At 42.2% G+C, this 19,656-nt stretch overlaps 1 protein-coding gene across 1 annotated transcript; it reads left to right on the forward strand.

Annotated features, from left to right (window-relative positions):
- Nucleotides 1-1,576: 1,576 nt before the first annotated feature.
- On the forward strand, nucleotides 1,577-18,967 carry GPR19 (G protein-coupled receptor 19). The gene is made up of 2 exons (XM_065887719.1): nucleotides 1,577-1,746; nucleotides 17,447-18,967. Exon 2 carries the CDS (start codon nucleotides 17,463-17,465, stop codon nucleotides 18,714-18,716), a length of 1,254 nt encoding a protein of 417 aa, XP_065743791.1. The 5' UTR covers nucleotides 1,577-1,746; nucleotides 17,447-17,462; the 3' UTR covers nucleotides 18,717-18,967.
- Nucleotides 18,968-19,656: the final 689 nt, after the last annotated feature.

Genomic DNA, 19,656 nt, shown 5'->3' on the forward strand with positions numbered 1-19,656 from the left:
GTTCCTGACTTGGGATAGTCCAAATGCTATCCAAGGGATTGACCTTATTATTCAAATTTATTTTTATTCAAAATAATCCAGCAAGGCACGTTAAACCATATTTATCTTTTCTGCTATAAAATTGTAAAGCATTCACAAATTGTTCCTGGTTCAGGTGTGGTTCTAAAGCATCTCCCTAAAATTAAGACTGTTAGACTTAGATAAATGGCCTCATGAAAGCCAGAAGCCTCAGCCTGAGAAGAAATACGTTTCCTGTGTTCTTCCCTGTGCTCTGTGGTGGCATATGCCACAGTTGTTCTGTGAAGGTGGCATTTTCATTTAGTGGCACCTAAATAGATTTTTAAGGAAAGCAGCAGTGGAGGATGGGGGGAGTTACCATTGCAGTGTCCATACTAATTCCTAGAAGCCTTTCAAGATTTAGGGTCAACAACAATTCAGTAAAGAAAGGGCCCATTAGGTAAATTTGGCTCTGCAAATGCTAATTGAAAGTCCTCCTCTGCAGTTCAGTCCTGTTCCCTCTTCCTTTCTTTAGTCAGCAGGGTCCCATGGTGACTGGTTCTGAACGAAATCATCCCCTTCAACAGTTACCATGGCAACCGGGATGTCAGTGAAGCAGGAAAGACCCTGCACAAAACTGCTCCTGCCGGGCTCCCTCTCTGAGTTGGAGAGCTCGGCCCTGCCTGAGGCCTAGGGATGGGACTAAAGACATCTGGACGTGCACATTCAAGAAATCTTACGTTTGCCTGTCATTGTGCCTGTGAGCGTAGATATATGGGCATATGCTAAACTGTGTAATGAGAATTTCCCCTCCCCCCAAAAAACATGGAGCATGTTTAAAGGGTGGGGATGGGTGGTGGGATGGGGCCGGGGAGGTAGACATGGGATAGTCTTTTTAGGTTTAATGGTATGTACAAATTATATTTGTGTTTATAAGGTTACAGTAAGTTGATAGTAGGGGAGGTTGGAGCCTTACATATATATAGCCTGATGTATATTTAGACACAAGACCTCAGGGGAAATATTTTTAAAATATTTTTATTTACCTGAGAGTGAAATAGACAAATGGCTTTAAGGAGCTCTGAAGGAGGGTGTAATGCTGTCCGTGGTGCTGAACACTTGATTGTCTTAGATGTGCCAAGGGGGCTCTGGAGGGAGGTTAGGGAACACCTTGCCATGTTAGGGTACTGATGATAAGAAAGAAAGAGACGGCCTGGGGAGAAAGCATTCTTTCCTTCCCTTCCAAGCAATTCTGAATGCCCAGGAAAAATGTTCAGATGAAAAATAAAACAAAAAAGAAAGCGGAGAAGCCTGGAGGTTTGGATGGTTGAATCTTCCTCTTTTCGTGTGGAGATTTTTGGTCCGAGCCAATCAGGTCGGAGATTTCTGCTGCTATGCTCCTGAAAGGAAAAGTGGGGGAAGGGAGAGAGAAGCCGGCCACATTCTCCCCTGGAGCCACATGATCCATTTCCCATGTGACACATTCCAGAGCCCTGGAAAGGAGAAGGGAGGGGCACCAAGGGAGTGGGGCTGGGGGCGGGAAGATGGTTTAACAGTCAACCCTGCACAGCGTCATCTTGTCTTCCTACCAGGAAGCAGGCTCTGAGCCAAGGGGAAGGCAGAGGACAGATATGGATGTGTTCCCAAGCTTCCCTGGTGGTTTATGGCATTCTCCAAACTCCTCTGCAAGGGCTGTTCCTGACCAAGAAGACCCAAGGAGACCGTCTCTGAAATAAAGTCCGGATGAAGGTATGTGCTAGAGATCCCGCGGTTTTGTGGCTGAAATTTGGCTCAAAGGACATAATACCTTCTGTTTTCCAGACAATTTCGAGATTTTGTCCCGGCTTAGACGCTGGTTTGGGGCTTTAGATTTGTCACAGGTCCAGAAAAGATGCCTAGGTAGTTCTGTAAAATGAACAATTCACCACAGTCACTGCCTGTTGAAGAAAAACGAGATGGGAATTGTATATAGTGATAATTAATAAAACAAAGCACTCATTGCTGAAAAGCATTTTTTTCATTGAATCCTGGAAAGAGGGAAAAAGATAATATTACTGACACCAGCCAGATTTCATTGTCACTGCAATAAAATCCTGTTTCATCCTTTTTCAGCTGCTTATTCTGTGCCCATGTTCCCCGAGGTTATTGGCAGTGGCTTAGGGAGCCTGAGTGAGCTGGCGTGCTGTTTCTTTGTGCTGAGTGATCGTCTTCCTTCTGATGTTCCTGATACCAGGAGTGCTTGTGATTGTTTCCAGCTCTCTTAGGGACAGCAGACTGTCACCAAATTCCATATCTTTCAGAATAGCTACCAAGAAGGCTTCCAGGAAGTTCTCAAAGGGATCTTCCAAAGTTACAGGCTAAAAGAATCTGCCATGCACTCAAATCTTGATATCTTTGACTATTTCTATCCAGCACAAAGAGACGAGCTAGCAGATTTACATTTTATTTTGTCTTTATTTAACGAATACTTGTAAAGTTCTTGTTATGTGTAAAGCATCATTCTAAGCACAGTCAGTTATTTAATCCTTATATAACCCTCTGGGGGAGTTATTATTAGTACCCACATTTTGGAGACGAAGAAACTAAGGCACAGAGGAGTTAGGGAATTTTCCCAAGGTCACACAGCTAGCAAATAGGAGAAACAGGGTTTGGACCCAAGAAACTTGACCCTAGAATCCATGATCTTAACCACTTAACTATGCTGCTTCCCTGCTCCTATTATTTCAAATGATGTCAACAGTTGATTTGGCTACAAATTTTGTTCAGCTGATGCTACTAGAACATTGAATCAGCTTTCCTGGCTAAAACAGACCCCCAGTGAAATCTATAGTAATCTTGAATTATCCCAGTAGTCACATTCTGTACCCCCAGATAACCCAGTAAGTAATTACCTGTTCTTCTCTTCCCCTTGTGCTGTATAGATATCTGGTGGTAAAACACTGTATTGCAATGGTGACCAAATGATGTCTAAAGGAAAAAAAGAAATCTAAAATTACATCATGGTTCATTTTTTTTTTAAATCAAACCTAGAAACATTCTTCCATCCTCAGGACCTAGTAATAAGACCAGCCTAGGCATATTAACAGTACTTACCTGGTTTTCAAAATAAAATAAATAGATTAAAAACTTCTGAAATTATAAACACAAACTATGTTATCAAACTGAGTAGATTTATTGCTTTAAAATAGTATTATCATACTTTAAAATAGGGAATAGATTTCTCTCTTTTTGCAAATTAATTTAGGTTTTTAAGGGGAAAAGAGGAATTTTTTTTAACTTCTGGAAATATCTGAAATAGAAGGGTTACCTCCTTTTGGTCTGTGTAGTTTCCCTTTTGGCCCTTGACAAGAAAAGATGACTGATCTCATTCTTATATGCTGTGGGAAAACTTAGAGAAGTTACTAGGTCAGAGATACAAAGAGGAAGAAAAGGGGGTAGGAATCCAAAATTTGTGAAATTCCTCACTATATAAAGTGTTTCCTTCACGGTTTCAATTGAAGAGAATACTTTGAGAGGAAGGAGTCCCCTTGACACCTTAAACTTTATTGAACTTTAGTTCTTAGATTTGATCCCTGCTGAAATCAGCATTTCCCTGGAACAAGTACACTTGACGCTAGCTACTATAGTCATCCGAAGTCAGCTTCTAGACAGAAGGGACCATCTCCTTCCATCTCTGGCTTTCTAGCACTTAGCACCCAGCCCGTTTATGATATCATCTCAGTGTTCCCTTGTGAATGAAGAATGGGAAGACTCAAGACTGACAGCATTCTGGGGGCCCATGCCTATTTTGTTTTGCATGCTTTTATGCGGAGGATAGTGAGGAGGTAAAAGTGTAGTAGGAGAGAACTTGGCAACAGTCAATATTATGTCTGAAATGTACATATGCTAGTCAGACCCTGGAGCAATAGCAGACTAGAGTTCCAGAAGGATCCATAAATGATTTCCTGGTTATTACCAATCCCCCTGACATTTTATTTATATTTAGAATGAAGTTCTCCTGATATTTTTTTTTACATGTAGATGGGGGCACCCCAAATAGTCTCATTTTCCTTTGATGTTTTGCCTGGCACCGTCTCCCTGTGTTGAAATAGTTCACCTTGGGTTGAGAGTGAATGTAGTGAGAAGGTCAGTTCCTGCCCCAGGCAATCCTGCCCTAATCAGCTGTGCCTTCTGGTTGCTAGAACACTTCACCAAGAGCCCACCCGGTAGGACTACAAGACTCCTCCCTGGAGAACCATGGGATCTTCAGAGTCAGAGTGGGTTGAGCCAGACTGCCTTTTCCACACCGTGGCAATTAGGACCTGAGTACGAAAGATTGTCTCAGGCATCTTGAAAGGTTGCTTAGGATTTGAATTTAAGTTAGCAGTCTAACCTGGCTTAAAATAGTCACCCCTCCTGATAATATACACACATATAACCTATTCTGTTCTTTTTCCATCTGATTAAGTCATTAAAGAGCATTAAGAGTGGGGTTTGTGGTTACCGTTTGGGTCTTTGAATCCTGTCTACTCATCCTCCTGGTCTTTAGTGTGACCTGGAGTGAATGAGGGGTGGAAAAGAAACAGCCCTGCTGGAAGCAAGGTACAGCCAGGCCAGTGCTGCCTGCCCACCGCACGCTTGCCGGCCTTCTCAGATGAGCCAGGCTAGTGCACACAAGAGTCTTAGATCTGGAAGCCTCTCTGGGCTTCCTACTCATCCTTCTCAAAACTGAAAGGGGGCAGTCCTCTCTACCAGCTGAACAGGAGAAGTAGAATAGAGAGAAAGTGGAGCGGTTCCTCTGGAGGAGAGGGCTTGCCAAGAGTGCTTTCAGCTTGGAGGCTAGGGATGAAAGAAGAAACAAGAAGAAGGACAATGGACTTGTCCCTCAGTGGGCATGTGGAAGTGATGCCTGGATTCTGCTTTTCACTCTTAGTAACTTCCCGCTGCTGGTAAGCCCTGCCTGCTGAATTATCAGGTCCTTTCCTAGGATGTATATGTGGGGAGGTGGAAAGAATAGAGAGAAGGACCAAAGTGTGGATGCAATTTCTCCTCTGAACCCAGGCGAACAGTGGGTTGAGATGGGAGGTGGCTTCTCCAAGAGGACAGTTTAAAAAGCAACAGGGGAGTTACCATCATGACTATATTTCCCTGTTTATAGAGTCACTTTTCCTGGGCCAAACTTTGAAAGCACCCATCTCTTGGAGCCTGTCATTCAGCATATTTCCAAGACACTGGATGTCTGTCATGTTTAATCCTGATGGAAGCTCTCTGATATGCATTATTAGCCCCAGTTTCTGATCAGGAAACTGAAGCTCAGAGTAACTAATCTGCCCAAAGTCACATACAACAAATAAAGCCAGGATCTGAATCCAGATCTTTCTGATTCTGTGCTCTTTCCACTATGTCACAAAATAAAGTTCTTTCCTCTACATTCTTTTAAAAAAAGTGTTTTTGGATATTAGGGTAATACAAATACAGTTCTAGAAAATTTGGAAAATATAAAGAAATATAAAAGTGTAATGAAAATAAAAATCAGTCATGGTCTGGCCACCTAGAAACAACTTATTTTAAAATTTTGGTGTTTTTCTTCTCAGTCTTTTTCGATGCATCTAATGGTAATGAAAGTAAACATTTGTTAAACACTAGCTTTTTTCCAGACATTGTTCTTAGCTCCTGTCTGTGTCACTTATTTTATTCTCACAACAAATCAAGAAGGTGGACACTGTTTTTATCCTAATTTTACTGGTGAAGACACTCAATAAGCACATAGATGTTTAGTAACTTATATAGGTAACAGGTGATTTGAAACCCAGGCAGGTTGGCTTGAGAACAGGGTTTCTCAATCTCCGCACTGTTGGCCTCTTGGATCAGATAATTCTCTGTTGGGGGTCGGGGGGAAGCTGTCCTCTTCGTTGTGGAATGTTTAGCAGCATCCCTGACCTCCACCTACCAGACGCCAACACTTTCCTCCCCGAGTTGTGACAACCAAGAATGTCTCCTGATATTGCCAAATGTCGCCTGGGAGGCAAAATGACCTCTGAACCACTAGTCTAAGAGCCCGTGCTGTCAACCATGCATTATGGTTGAGATAACGTAGCCTCTTCACATTTTAAATGTGTTCAGAGTTATTTTCTTCTACATCTAAAGAAGGGAATACACCTTTGAATTTGGAGGCAGGCTATGAAGACTCCCTGGGATGTCAGTGGCTTTAAAGAGCATAGGCAGGAAATTAATTATTTCCAGGGAAATGCTAGACTTTTGTAACAGGTTTGTCATATCCCACCGTTGCCCAGTGTGGAGAATAGCCATGTTTCTTTCTCTTATTACCTTTTCCTGGTTCTATGTGTCAGGCACCCTTAGCCTTCAAGAATTCAGATTTCAGGTGTACACTTATGGTATAGCAGGGCAGCGCTTATCAACCAAAGTGTCAAAATGTGTCCCAAACAAAAAATGTCTGTTGCAAATAATTTCTAGCTGATAAAATACCAAAGTTTGCTGGTGATTCATTTTTTAAAAAACTAATTAGAATAAAGGTAAGGATATCTACATAATTATTTTCTTTTCAACATGACTTCTAGGTTGAAGATTGTAGGCTGAGCTCCGGGTGTTACATGTAATTCTGGATGTGTCCGTAAGAGTGTATCACATGTATGGACACATTTGTCACATCTGCCTCCGAAGAAGAGGTTGAAAATTGCTGGTGTTGGTGATTTTGGTCAATCATTGCTGATATGCAGAGAGGATTAAAATAAGAAGCACTGAGAAGTGATAGCAGTAGCATTTTAACTTATAAAATGTCTAAAAATATATGGCACTAAAAAATATATTAACCATGTGAAACATATGCAGATACATGTTCAGCCATATTTTCAGTCACATCTGACCACATATATAGTTGCATAATTTGTCCATGAAAAATACATGTTACTGCAAATTCAAATCTAACTTCTGCTCCATGAATTTGAAGGTTGCTTTCTTGGAAAACCCTGATTGAAGACAGTGGTGCAGATCAAAATTTCCCCAGAGTGTTGATGTGAACTTGACGTGAGACAGAATGTAAATGCTTCTGAAAAACGGAAGTTCTTAGTAACTTCCTGTTTGGTGCTTACACTCGGTTCTTAACAAATCCTTCACCTTCTTTTCAAATAGCTATAAATCATATCTACTGTACAGCTCTTTGCTTTGAGTGTAATGAGTCTGCTCTTTGCCTCCCCCCCCTTTCCTGTTTCAGTCATACAACTAAAGATGTTGATACTGAAATCAGAGATTGGACATAAAACTGACCATTTCCCTCCCAAACTTGGACTCAATGAGCACACGGCAACTATTCAAAAAATGTTTGTTGTAATAAATTGAATTGAATTTGGCAAGGTGCAAATTCTGGGGCCAAATTGTTTTCTTCAAAATTTGGAAGATCCCTTATGAGGAGGAGAGGTGTGGAACGTTGGTCGAGGACAGTCAGGGGTTCTAGCAAGTGTTTCTTCCTGCTGAGAAGTTTGGTGTTACATGGGATGGGAAGCAAACACAGGTGGCAGGTCTTCTTAGACCAGACTGCTTCTTGCAAGGAATCTTCAGTAAGAGATTATTGGCACATCCAGGATAATTAGTGGGGAGGGCTTGGCTGGCCCCTCTGTACAATTCATCTCTCCTTTGGAGACCCAGACTACCAATCTTGGACAGCAAAGGCTCAAGAACTGGGCCCCAGCAGCCCTAAACAGCTTCCCGGTCCTCCCATCACAATGCACTTTCAGGATGCACTCTCCGCCAGGTGAAAGTGGTGGATTATAAGTGAAATGAAAGTGTGTTGCTTGTCACAATGTCTACCTATCAGTTGTAGTTCATAGAGCAAAAATGATCCTAGAAATCATCTAGACCAACTCATTCATGTTGTAGATATGGAAATAGAGATTCAGGGAGATTAATTTACTTAAGGTCCTTACACCGATGTAAAAATAAGACCTGGGCCTCTTGACTTGCTGTTCAGTGCTTATAGTCATAATTATAACTTAGGTTTCTTAGTCTCCAGTCTAACATTTAAGGTGAAGTAGAAAGTGCTACATTCTTTAAGCTTTTGGGGGTTTCTAATATTCTGGATGATGGGGGGGTAGTGGAAAGTGATAGAATGGCTGGTATGAGTTTCAGTTTTCACACTCAGTTATATAACAAATGCTATATTGAATTAGTTTCTATTGCTGCTGTCACAAATTAACACAAACTTAGTGGCTTACAATAATGGCCATTTATTACATCACAGTTCTGCGGGTCAGGAGTCTGCGTGGGCTTGGCCAGTTTCTCTGCTTAGAGTCTCACAAGGCTTCAAGGTGTTGGCAGGACCATGCTCCTTTTTAGAGGCTCCAGGGACGATTCCCCTTCCAAGCTCATTTCGGTGGTTGGCAGAATCCAGTGCCTTGTGCTTTAGGACCAAGGTCACGTTTCTTTGATGGCTCTCAGTTGGGGGCCACCAGTAACTCCCAGAGGCCTCTCCCTGGTTCTTGCACGTGGGCCCCGGCATCTCAGAGCCAGAACAGCACGTTGATTCCTTCTCACGCTTGGAATCTCTCTCTGGCTTCTGCCGCATCTCTCTGTTACTAGCCGAGAAAGTTCTCTCTTTGTAAGGGCTCATTAGTTTGGGTCCCCCTGGATAAACCAGGATAATCTTCCCATTTTAAGTTCCATAACCTTAATTGTATATGCCGAGTCCCTTTTACTATATAATGTAACATATTCACAGGTTCCAGGATTGGGGCATGGGCATCTTTGGGGGCCCAAAGTGATTATCTTTCCTTTTCAGCCTCTGGAGAGAGGAAGGCAAGGAAGGAGTTGGGAATGGCCATTGGGTAACCAACCAACCATCTGCCATCCATTTCCCATCCATTTTGGTTCCCTATTCTGCTATATTTTTCTCCATAGCACTAACCATTTCTTTATTAATTGTGTTGTTTTTCTTATTTAGCTGTGTAATATTGTTTCTCCCACTAGAGGAAAGCTCCATAAAAGCAGAGACCTTGTCTGTCTAGTTAACTTCTGTATCTCCAGCATTTAGCACAATCCTGACTCACACTAAGTGGAAAAGATTTGGATACTTTGTGTGATTGAGGACCACTTTGCATATACCATCCTAACACATTAGTCATTTCTTACGGTGAAGTTGCTTGGTGTTTCTTTTTCCTTTTCCCATTTTATCTGACCACCGACTTTGTGAGAACAGTAGGGAGGGAAGTTCTGTGTTATTAAACCATTCCACACAGAACCCTACTAAGTGGCAGTTAGGGTGGGAAATACTGGATAGTGTCCTTTATATATTCCCCCAAAGAGGAGCCAGTATGACCTAACATTTTCTCCTGCAACTTGGTTTGCAGAGAATTTGGGGAGGATTGCAGCTTGTGGTCAACATAAACCTCCACATGGGGTGAAGCTCGGGCTCCTTTCTGAGATCATAGATCTCAGAGAGAGACGGAGTCTCAGAGGTCACTGCTCTACTGATAATATGTAAAAAAATTTACTCTTTAAGTAGTAGTTAAATTTTAAATGGAACTTTGGTGCTCACTTTGGCAGCACATATACTAAAATCGGACTTTGACTTTAAAAGAATGATGCTCTGATGGTGATAGAAGCCTTCCTGGTTTCTGGAAATCACGCCAAGGATGCTGACTGTGTTTATTTCTAATATTTTAGAATTCGTGTAAAGAACAAAGAAAGGTAAAGGTGATAGAAGAGGAATAGTTCCTTAAATCTAGATATCTAGAAATTTCTCACCCAGAAATGTCGTTGTGGGTTATTTTGTGATGTTAGAAGAGGCTGTTCTGAAAATCCTTCTCTGTTCAAAAAATCATGTTCTCCTTGAAAGCATAACCAATATTCAAACAAAAAGAAAATGTGCCAAGTCTGGTCTCAGGAAACTGCTTGATCCCAGTTTGGAAACAAACTGAAAGGCATAGACCTGGAAATATTACGGAGGAATATTTATATATCTTATATAACAGGAGGAAAGGGAAAAGGGCATTAGGGAAAATTCCAGGCTTATAAATCGTGATGCTAGTGGTCTCAGATGGTGGAGAAGAAACTTTGTTTTCATTGAAAGTATGAGGTTCTTTTGCAATTATTCAAAATTATATAAAGGAAATAATTTAAGCAGGATAGACTCTATATGCTTTTGAGAAAGACATAGTCAATCCAGTTATATTTACATCTTTTGGTTTAGGGTATAGAAAAAGGTTTTATCTGGCTAACATGTCACTATAAAATCATCCCCAACTTGGAGAAATGTTATGTTTATTTATTTGGACCCCAATGACTTTCCCCTTAAAAACAATGTTGTGAATGATGATTAGGTCCCCAGGCCCCTTCACAAAAGCCATTCATCCTTAACAGTGCTAAATTATGTGACTAATGTTAGTATTATCGCTATAGTATGTGATGTGGTTACTAAAATTTGCTTGTCACATGGCTTAGAAGACTTTTATGGGCTGACAGTAGTAAGAGTGCTAATTTTTTCAGCACTCGCTATGTGCCAGACACCAAGCTAGGTGTGTTTTAGAACTACAGTAGGATAACACTGATTGAATGTTTTTCTCATACCAGGCAGATTGACTTGTAATAACTCATTTAACTCCTGTGCATCTGTTATCTCATTTAATCCTCATAATAATCAAATGAGATAGGGACTAATTGTCCCCATTTTACAGATGAGAACACTGGAATCAAGAGGGTTAGATAACTTGTTTTGGATCACACAACTAGTTAGTGAGTGACAGAGGAAGGACGCACACTTCAGCTGTCTGCTTCAAAGCATGCACACATAACCACTTTGCAATATTCCTGTATTGTGAGATGAAAAATAAATGTTTTTCAGCAGAGGATTATGTTCTGGGTGTGTAGGTTTGTCAGATTTAGCTAATAAAAATACAGGACACCATTTAAATATTGTAGGAGATATTACATGGGACATACTTATGCTAAAAAATTATGTGTTATTTATCTGAAATTCACATTTAACTGGGCATCCTGTATTTTATCTGGCAACCCTATCTGAGTGGCACATTATGAGAACATGTCTCTGTCTCTCTGGTTTTCCTCTTCCCCACCACAGTCATGCTGGTGGCTACCTGAGCCTTAACGTAGTTCTGTAAAGCACATAGCTCAGTGTCCGCACCAGAGCCATAGCTCAGAGCCAAAAGCAAGATAGGAACTCAGGAAGCTTCTGAAGAGCGTATGGGGCCTCCTTAGCCATTTGTAAATTCAGGGAGGTGTATAAGTTCAGGACTTCGGGATAGGCTGCCCCGCAAACTCTGCCCGACTGGAAGCGGCGGGCTGGTCAACGTTTAACAACTGGCTCTTCAGGGGAAAAACCTATTTGTGATGTTTGTCAGTTTCATGGTGTGAATATTCCTACCATGGCTGATTCATGATACCAACATGATGTCACTGAACTTGGAGTTGGGAAGGAATGTGCACAGCTGTCTCTGAGGAGCCCCATGCAAGCCGGTCCCAGTCCACCTCTGTTCCATTCTTATTTCATATATAGGTAAATCAGGCCTATATAACAGTGAAAGATTTAAGGAAAATATCTACCACCATTATATTTCCTAAATTACAACAATTAAAATTTAAAAGAGAATTTCCTACTCAGGGAAATACTATTGATCAAACTTTTTCTGCATTTTAATCAAACTGAAGTCTAGAGTTCTGCTTTCATTCCGCATTTAAAAGGCAACAAGTTAATCATCTGCGATAATGAATTTCCAATATTCTCACATTCTTTATTCTGAAGAAAGGCTGTATTTCTAGACCAACATTTCTACCGCACTTTTGATACTAAGCCTCTGTGCAGTATATAGTGGGAGGGATTTTTTTTCCCCCAAATGTTCACTGTGTCACATATTTCTCAGCTAGCATATTGAACAGATGTATCTGTGGGTAGCAAGAGGCTGTGGGGGATAACTTTATATTCCTATGTTTGATTGAGAAGTCCGTGTACAGCCAGTTTGACTGTCTGAATTCACATCCAGCCCATTGTGGCTTTCCAACAGTATGACCTTGGGGAAGAACTTCAGTTTTTCTCAATTGTAAAACAGGACTAATCATGTTACCTACCTCGAAGGGCTACGCGTATGAAGTACCAGACACATAGTAAGCACAAAATAAATCCTAACTCTTGGTAGTAGTAATGTTATAAATACTGTCATCGTTGTAATTAGTCTCATTAGTAAACAGCCAATGTATCTGCTTAGGTGCAGCAGATACTTTCCATTCTACAGAAAATGTTTCCGTTCATTTTTTTTTTCCAACCAAACCATATAAATATTCAACATTATAAAATTCTAATTTGCCATTAAATTTTTAAACAAATGTCAGAAAAAAATGGTCTTCCTATATTATGAGAACATCTGTGGATCTTTATAATTTCAGGAGGGAAAAAGAAATCTGTTGTTAGGGTTTTTTTGAGTCTAGAAGAAACCTAACCAGCAAGGATGTGCTTATCCAGGAATAGCCGCCGGCAAACTGTGAAGTAAACACAGCTTCTCATCTGTGCCCCTCTATTGTGGTCCTTTCGTTAGTTTCTAATCATTCATACATTCAGCCATCCATCAAAATACGATTTTCAAAAAGTCAAAATCATGACTGTCACGATTTTCAAAAAGAAGTTAAAATGACTGTCATTCATCATGACTCATTCAAATATAGAATGAACACCATATCAAAGATTTATTAACTTATTACTGAAGGAACTGATCAGATAATCAGGTTGCTTCCAAGAGCATTTGAATAAATGGATATTTATAGGGTTTTTTTTTGTCATTGCTGTTGTTTGTTTCCTTAAATAATGTGAGCATAAGATTGCTAGGAGGCACAGAGCTGGTTACTGTCATACAGGGCAATAAGTCTATAACCTTTGGGGTTATTTTATCTACTAGACAGAAATTTGCATGTTAGCGTGTAATGTCTGGGCGCTAGTCATATAGTAATAGCAAAATCAAGCACAGATACATTCTTCCAGAGAATTAAATAATCCTTGGGGAAGCCCATTTAACAGTGTCGTAGCATGACATTAAAATGTTATGCTATGGGGACCTCCCTGACGGTCCAGTGGTTAAGACTCCACGCTTCCAATGCAGGGGCTTGCGTTCGATCCCTGGACAGGGTACAGCCAAAAAAAAAAAACACTTACGCTGTGCTCTCTGTGCCTTATTTTCAAGTATTGGATAATTTTTCTTAACACCTCTGTCCATTTTTTTATTCAGTAAACCTTTATTAATATCTGTATGCCCCAGTGATATAAGGACACAGTCACTGTCCTTAAGGAACTCATAATGCAACAGGGGAGACAACGTTCAAAATAAAAATTACAGTATAAAATGATAGACATATCATTTTATATATAGACCCAGACCTCTGTAATGATGGGACTCTCCAGGGTCCCATTATTTCAGAGGTCCCCCAGTCCCTAGCTCTACACCATGTCAACCCATCCACCATTTTCCCCACCTATATATTAAAACCCATCTCTTAGATCCCAATAGATGAATAATTCCTCTCTTAGATAATATATAGATAGAGATATATTTTAAAATAGGGGCCCTCAATATCAACCCAATGGAGTGTGTCATGTGGCAGTCTCCGAGTTGGTTGGGAACAAACAGGTTGAGCAGGAAAGAGGTGAAGAAGTCTTTCTTGTTGCTGCTATAATTACTGAATATGGATGACCCAGACATAATTATGAATTCCGCAGCCCTTGTGTTTCAGAAACACCCCCTTGAAGATGTATTTATTTCCAAATTAATGGAGCAGGGGAGACCTTTCTGAACTTTTACTTTGGGACCCTAGAATTTAGTTATAATATGGCAGACCATGTTTTCTGGGAGGGGGGTGCAGGAGGCTGTCTGCGGTCACCTAAACTACCTTGACTGTCCCTTAAGTGAGTGTTGACCTGGGTGACTTCAGTTTCACCTGCCCTGCTCTGGAGCCATGTTTTCCCCTGTCTTCATGGTCACCAGCGTTTCGGCTCTCTGAGAACACACGGTGATTTTCTGTCTCTGCATTTAATTCTCCTAGCAGAGCCACCTAGAGTAGGAGGCCTGTATTTCAGTTCTCTGTACTTATGGAGTCAATTCAGTAAATAGCTAACAAGCGATTATTAATGTAAAGAACTTCAGTGGAAGCTGTAGAGCACAGACAATGAATAATGCCCTTTTCCCAGGACCCCATAGTTAATGAGAGAAGACAGAAACATGGAAGCCATTCTAAAGCAGTGATTGTTAGTCTGGGCTGTGCGTTGGGATCACCTGGGGAACTCTGAAACATCCCGATGCCCAGGCTGCACTCCAGAGCAATTAAATCAGAATCCCTGAGGGGGGCTTCCCTGGTGGCGCAGTGGTTGAGAATCTGCCTGCCAATGCAGGGGACACGGGTTCGAGCCCTGATCTGGGAAGATCCCGCGTGCCGCGGAGCAAGTAGGCCCATGTGCCACAACTACTGAGCCTGCGCGTCTGGAGCCTGTGCTCCGCAACAAGAGAGGCCGCGACAGTGAGAGGCCCGCGCACCGCGATGAAGAGTGGCCCCCGCTCACCGCAACTAGAGAAAGCCCTGGCACAGAAACGAAGACCCAACACAGCCAAAAATAAATAATTAATTTAAAAAAAAAGAATCCCTAAGGGTAGGACCCAGGCATCTGTATTTTTTTTCAAAGCTCCCTGGGAGAGTTCAGTGTGTTGCTAAGCTAGAGAGCCATGGCTCTAAAGCAAAACAAACTGGGAAGAGGAGTAACAACATGCTCTGTGAAGAAGGAATCCACAGCCATTCTGTATATTCTTATCCACTGTGTGACCACATTTCAGCCCATGAATGTGGAAAATGTAACCTCTCATTATAGCCATGGGGAAAATGTAGGTCAGTTTGACTGTAGGGCACTTAGAGACTGTATAGTCTGGGAGGTATGGTCTGCAGAAGACTATACCTCTAAGGGGAAAAGGGCCCCCAAAAGATCAGCCCTAGAAGGATGACCCCCAAATCATTCCACATGCTTTCTCCCTCCCTTGTAATGTTTGGGGCTTTTTAAAAAACCCCTTGTGTTCCTGAAGAAGGGACCTTCATCCTCCAGGTCCCCGGCTTACACCTCACCTCCTTTGTGAAGCCTTTCCTTTCCTTCCCCCTCTCCCAAGAAGAATCGGGTCCCTATTTTTCTCTGTCACTTAACTCCTTATCTACTAATTATACTTATTATAGAATTTAGTTATACTATGGCAGACAGCTCATTTATACATTTACCCTTTTATGAGCCTTACTTTTCGTTGTTCTCCTAGTACCTAGCATAGTTTCTTGGTGTATTGAATAAGTAAACAGAGCTGCAGCACTTTTAGGTCCAGTCCGAAAAGTCATGCCATCAAGCAGGGGCGACCTAGACTGGAGAACTCCTCAGGCTGCCTCGTTCCATTTCTGAGCAGAGGGATCCCGCGCTTCCAGGCAGGAGTGTGTGGGGCGGGGGCGGGGGCGGGGCGTCAGAGAAATTGGTGGACACACTAGTTGATGTAAAGCAGCTGGAGGAAAGGATGGACGAAGGCCTCGCAGCGCTTTGGTGTTAGTGGTGATCTTGAGTTTCACCTGCAGACTTTTGCTGTGAGAGGAAGAAACAGAAGGAAGTTCACAGGTTTCAAAGTGTGTGTGGAGCCATGGGAAAGTGCCTGTGCTCCCAGCTCCTGTTGTATTTAGGCCACAGGCATCCCCCAAGAGTTTAGAGCAGCTCCTTCTGTCTGGGAAAATAGCTCGTCTGTTTTATTTTTAAACTTTAAATCTTTTTTAAAAATTGTAGGGTTTTTTTTTGGGCTTTGGGTTTTTTTTTTTGGAATTTTGTAGGTTTTACACATATAAAGGTGAAAAGATTATTTCAATTTTGTAAGGATAACAGTCATGCATTCCAGATTTTCTAGGACAGTGCTAATTTTAGATCTTATGTCCTGTCTTCAGACCGTGTATCCTAATTTTTTATATGGAAAGTATGGTAGCTAGTCTTACAATTTACTATCAACCAGTCAGCCGTGCTTAAAGGTCTTTTATTAAAATGGCTAATTTCCTTACATTTCTCTTTGAGAAATCAAGTAGGGCTGTTTCATGGATCAAAAAAAAGCCTTGAAGGGAACCTGGACCTGGCCTTCAGTGCATTGCCCTGAGCCCCAGACTTTTGTTGAATGTGGTTTCTTGGTGAGGACAATATCTATTAACACCCTCTCCCTACCACAAGTCATTGGGAAAACCCTTCAAGGAAAAATGGGTCGTTAAGAACTGTTCTTTCATCTCCCCTCTAAACCCCAGAAACGTTTCTCTGTGAGGTGTAGTGACGGGAGCCCCGGAGAGGGCCGGGAGGCCCTGCTGAGCCTGCTGCTGGTGTGCCCTCCCCTGCACCACCGGCCAGGTGGGGTCGCTCTGGTTATTATGGATTCAATCGCTGTGCTTCCTCTTTCTGCTTAATAAATTCAGACCAAATTAAACCCTAATGATCAGACTGCAACCAGTCACCTCAATTTTAATTGAATGGCCCACAATGATACAGGTTTTTTCCCTATTAAAAAGTATACCTTTTTTTTTTTCCCCCTCACTGAATAGTAGGGAAAAAAAAGTTAAAATAAAGGCTGGGTAAAGTTAGAGTTGCTTGCTTATAATCATCTGAATGCCATAAGGTTTCTAGTAACCTGGTTACACGTTCATTAGGGGACATCTTGTATATTCCTCAGTCAGGGTCATTTGGTGAGATACTAACGACAGAATAGCATCAAAATATGTCACTGATAGGTGGCCTATCATCTTTTGGAAAAAAACAGGCTATGTTTATGTGTCATTAAATGCGCTACTTCTGGCTCATGCGAAAGTGTTATGTTTGCTCCATGTGCTCCCATAATGCTTTTGTAATGGAAATTCTAAAGTAAGTAACGACAGGGTCGTTCCCAGTGGCCAGTCAGTCTGTATTCACAGATTTCTGTTAGCTTTTTCCATAGCCGACGCCTGTGTGTTTCCATCTGCCCAAGTTTTCCTCCCTTGCAGCCTCGTTACTTTAGTGGTACGATATTCGGGAACTTCTCACGTACCTACCGGGATTCCAGCAGCACTTCATTTGGGGGTAACACCCTAACCATGAGCCAGATTTGAGCTCTCTAACCCTCCGTGATCCCCAGCGTATGAAGGGAACAAGGTTCAGTGTAGGAGTGGGGCTTGCTATGAGTTCCACCACATTTGACTAAGGGTCAGGAGATGGGGAGGCCAGGGAAAGCCTGAGCTGGGATCAGCTGAAAGCATCCTAAAATGAAAGAGAAACGGGGCCAGAGCTCTTTCCGGCTAGTAGTCATGTTTTCCTGCCAACACACAAGCCCTACTCATTGACAGATGACAACCGATCTAAGCGTCGAGTAAGATTGTTAGTCTTAGGAATCAATCCGTGTAACACCGTTTTAACAGGAGGCCTCATTCTTCTTTTCTTATCCAGAACTAAGAGGGAATAAATGAATATGGTTTTTGCTCACAGAATGGATAACAGCAAGCCGCCTTTGGTTGTTCCTACACTTCTGGTGCCCCTCCAAAACCACAGCTGCACGGAAATGGCCTCCCCTCTGCTGAGCCAAGACCTGACGGAGCTTTACGAGGAGCACGGCTGGAGGAGCAACGGAACAGACCTGCACTACAGACCAAACCCCGGGGAAGTGGCCACAGCCAGCATTTTCTTTGGGGCCCTGTGGCTGTTTTCTGTCTTTGGCAATTCCCTGGTGTGTTTGGTCATCCACCGGAGCAGGAGGACTCAGTCCACCACCAACTACTTTGTGGTGTCCCTGGCGTGTGCCGACCTGCTCGTCAGCGTGGCCAGCATGCCTTTCGTCCTGCTGCAGTTTGCCACCGGCCGGTGGGCCCTGGGCAGCGCCATGTGCAAGGCCGTGCGCTACCTTCAGTATCTCACCCCGGGCGTCCAGGTCTACGTTCTCCTCTCCATCTGCATAGACCGGTTCTACACCATCGTCTACCCTCTGAGCTTCAAGGTGTCCAGAGAAAAAGCCAAGAAGATGATTGCAGCGTCCTGGATCTTTGAGGTGGCCTTTGTGACCCCCGTGTTCTTTTTCTATGGCTCCAACTGGGACAGTCATTGTAACTATTTCCTCCCCTCCTCTTGGGAAGGAACTGCCTATACCGTCATCCATTTCTTGGTGAGCTTTGTGATTCCATCCGTCCTCATAATCTTATTTTACCAGAAGGTCATAAAATACATTTGGAGAATCGGCACCGATGGTCGAACAGTGAGGAGGACAACGAACATCGTCCCAAGGACAAAAGTGAAAACTGTCAAGATGTTCCTCATTTTAAATCTTCTGTTTTTGCTCTCCTGGCTGCCTTTTCATGTTGCTCAGCTGTGGCACCCCCATGAACGAGACTATAAGAAAAGTTCCCTTGTTTTTACAGCTATCACGTGGATATCCTTTAGTTCCTCAGCCTCTAAACCTACTCTGTATTCCATTTACAATGCCAATTTTAGGAGAGGAATGAAAGAGACTTTCTGCATGTCCTCGATGAAGTGTTACCGAAGCAATGCCTACACTATCACAACCAGTTCACGGATGGCCAAAAAAAACTATGTCGGCGTCTCAGAAATCCTCCCCACGGCCAAAGCTGTAGCCAGAGACTCAAGCTATGGTTCATTTGACAGGGAAGCCAAGGAGAAGAAGCTTGCTTGGCCCATTAATTCAAATCCGCCCAATACTTTTGTCTGATTTCTCAGAATTCTTTCAATTACTGCTATGCACCAGAGATTAAAAACTTTAACTGTAAAAACAGAAGCTATTTATGTATATTTTTTCAGTCAACTTTCTGAGGGAAATGTTTGATCTTGTAAAATGCACTCACTATTGATTTTAGTTTCTGCGTTTTTTATTTTAGTTGCTTTTTGTTTTCGAGGAAGCTTTCACCTTGAGCTTATGGTCAACGGTCCCTTTCCTCTATTAGTTACATACATTAAAAAAAAGAATGCTTTCCTACTTTTTAATTTACCAGTAGGTCCAAAAAGCATAAGCCATACACACAGTCTTTGATTAATGATTCAACCTGGTTTTATTCTGTTTCCTTTTTCTCCTCCCTACTGAAATTTTGTTAACTATGGGCTTCTGTTCCAAATGAAATCTCCTGTGTGACACATTTCAGAGACTTGAATTTCTCTACTAAGCAACATTTAGAAAGGCTTAATATTGTATATGTTTCTACATTACCTTCTGTCCGGATCTGTTCTGGAGAGCGCTCCGTATACTGGAATATATTGGAACTTGCTGGGTAGTCTTCTGTGATCGAATTATAATCAGGATTCTTAGGGAAAGAAAGCTTACAGAGTTGCCTAATTTTGGTCTCTGTCTCTTTTTCTGTCTCTCTTTCGTTCTCCCTTAACCTAACCAGCTGATGATGCCTTGAAACATTTGAAGTGGCCGTGCTGTTTTCCTCACATCTGTGTCCCATCTAGGCTGTGTCCAGGATGTTTACGTCTCTTCTGAGTTAAACTCAAGAAAATGAGCAGGGACCCTGCCTGGGCAAGCCCAGAAAATGCCAAAGGGAGAAGTGCAGATGGGATCTCCCTGCGCTCTGCAGTTCAGGCAGACACCTTTGGCTGCCCGGCGCTGCCCCTATACACTAGGACAGCAAGGGCAAGGAGCGCTTTCTTCTTTC

The sequence above is a fragment of the Phocoena phocoena genome, chromosome 11 (genome assembly GCF_963924675.1).
Source record: "Phocoena phocoena chromosome 11, mPhoPho1.1, whole genome shotgun sequence".
In the NCBI taxonomy this organism is placed as follows: Eukaryota; Metazoa; Chordata; class Mammalia; order Artiodactyla; family Phocoenidae; genus Phocoena; species Phocoena phocoena.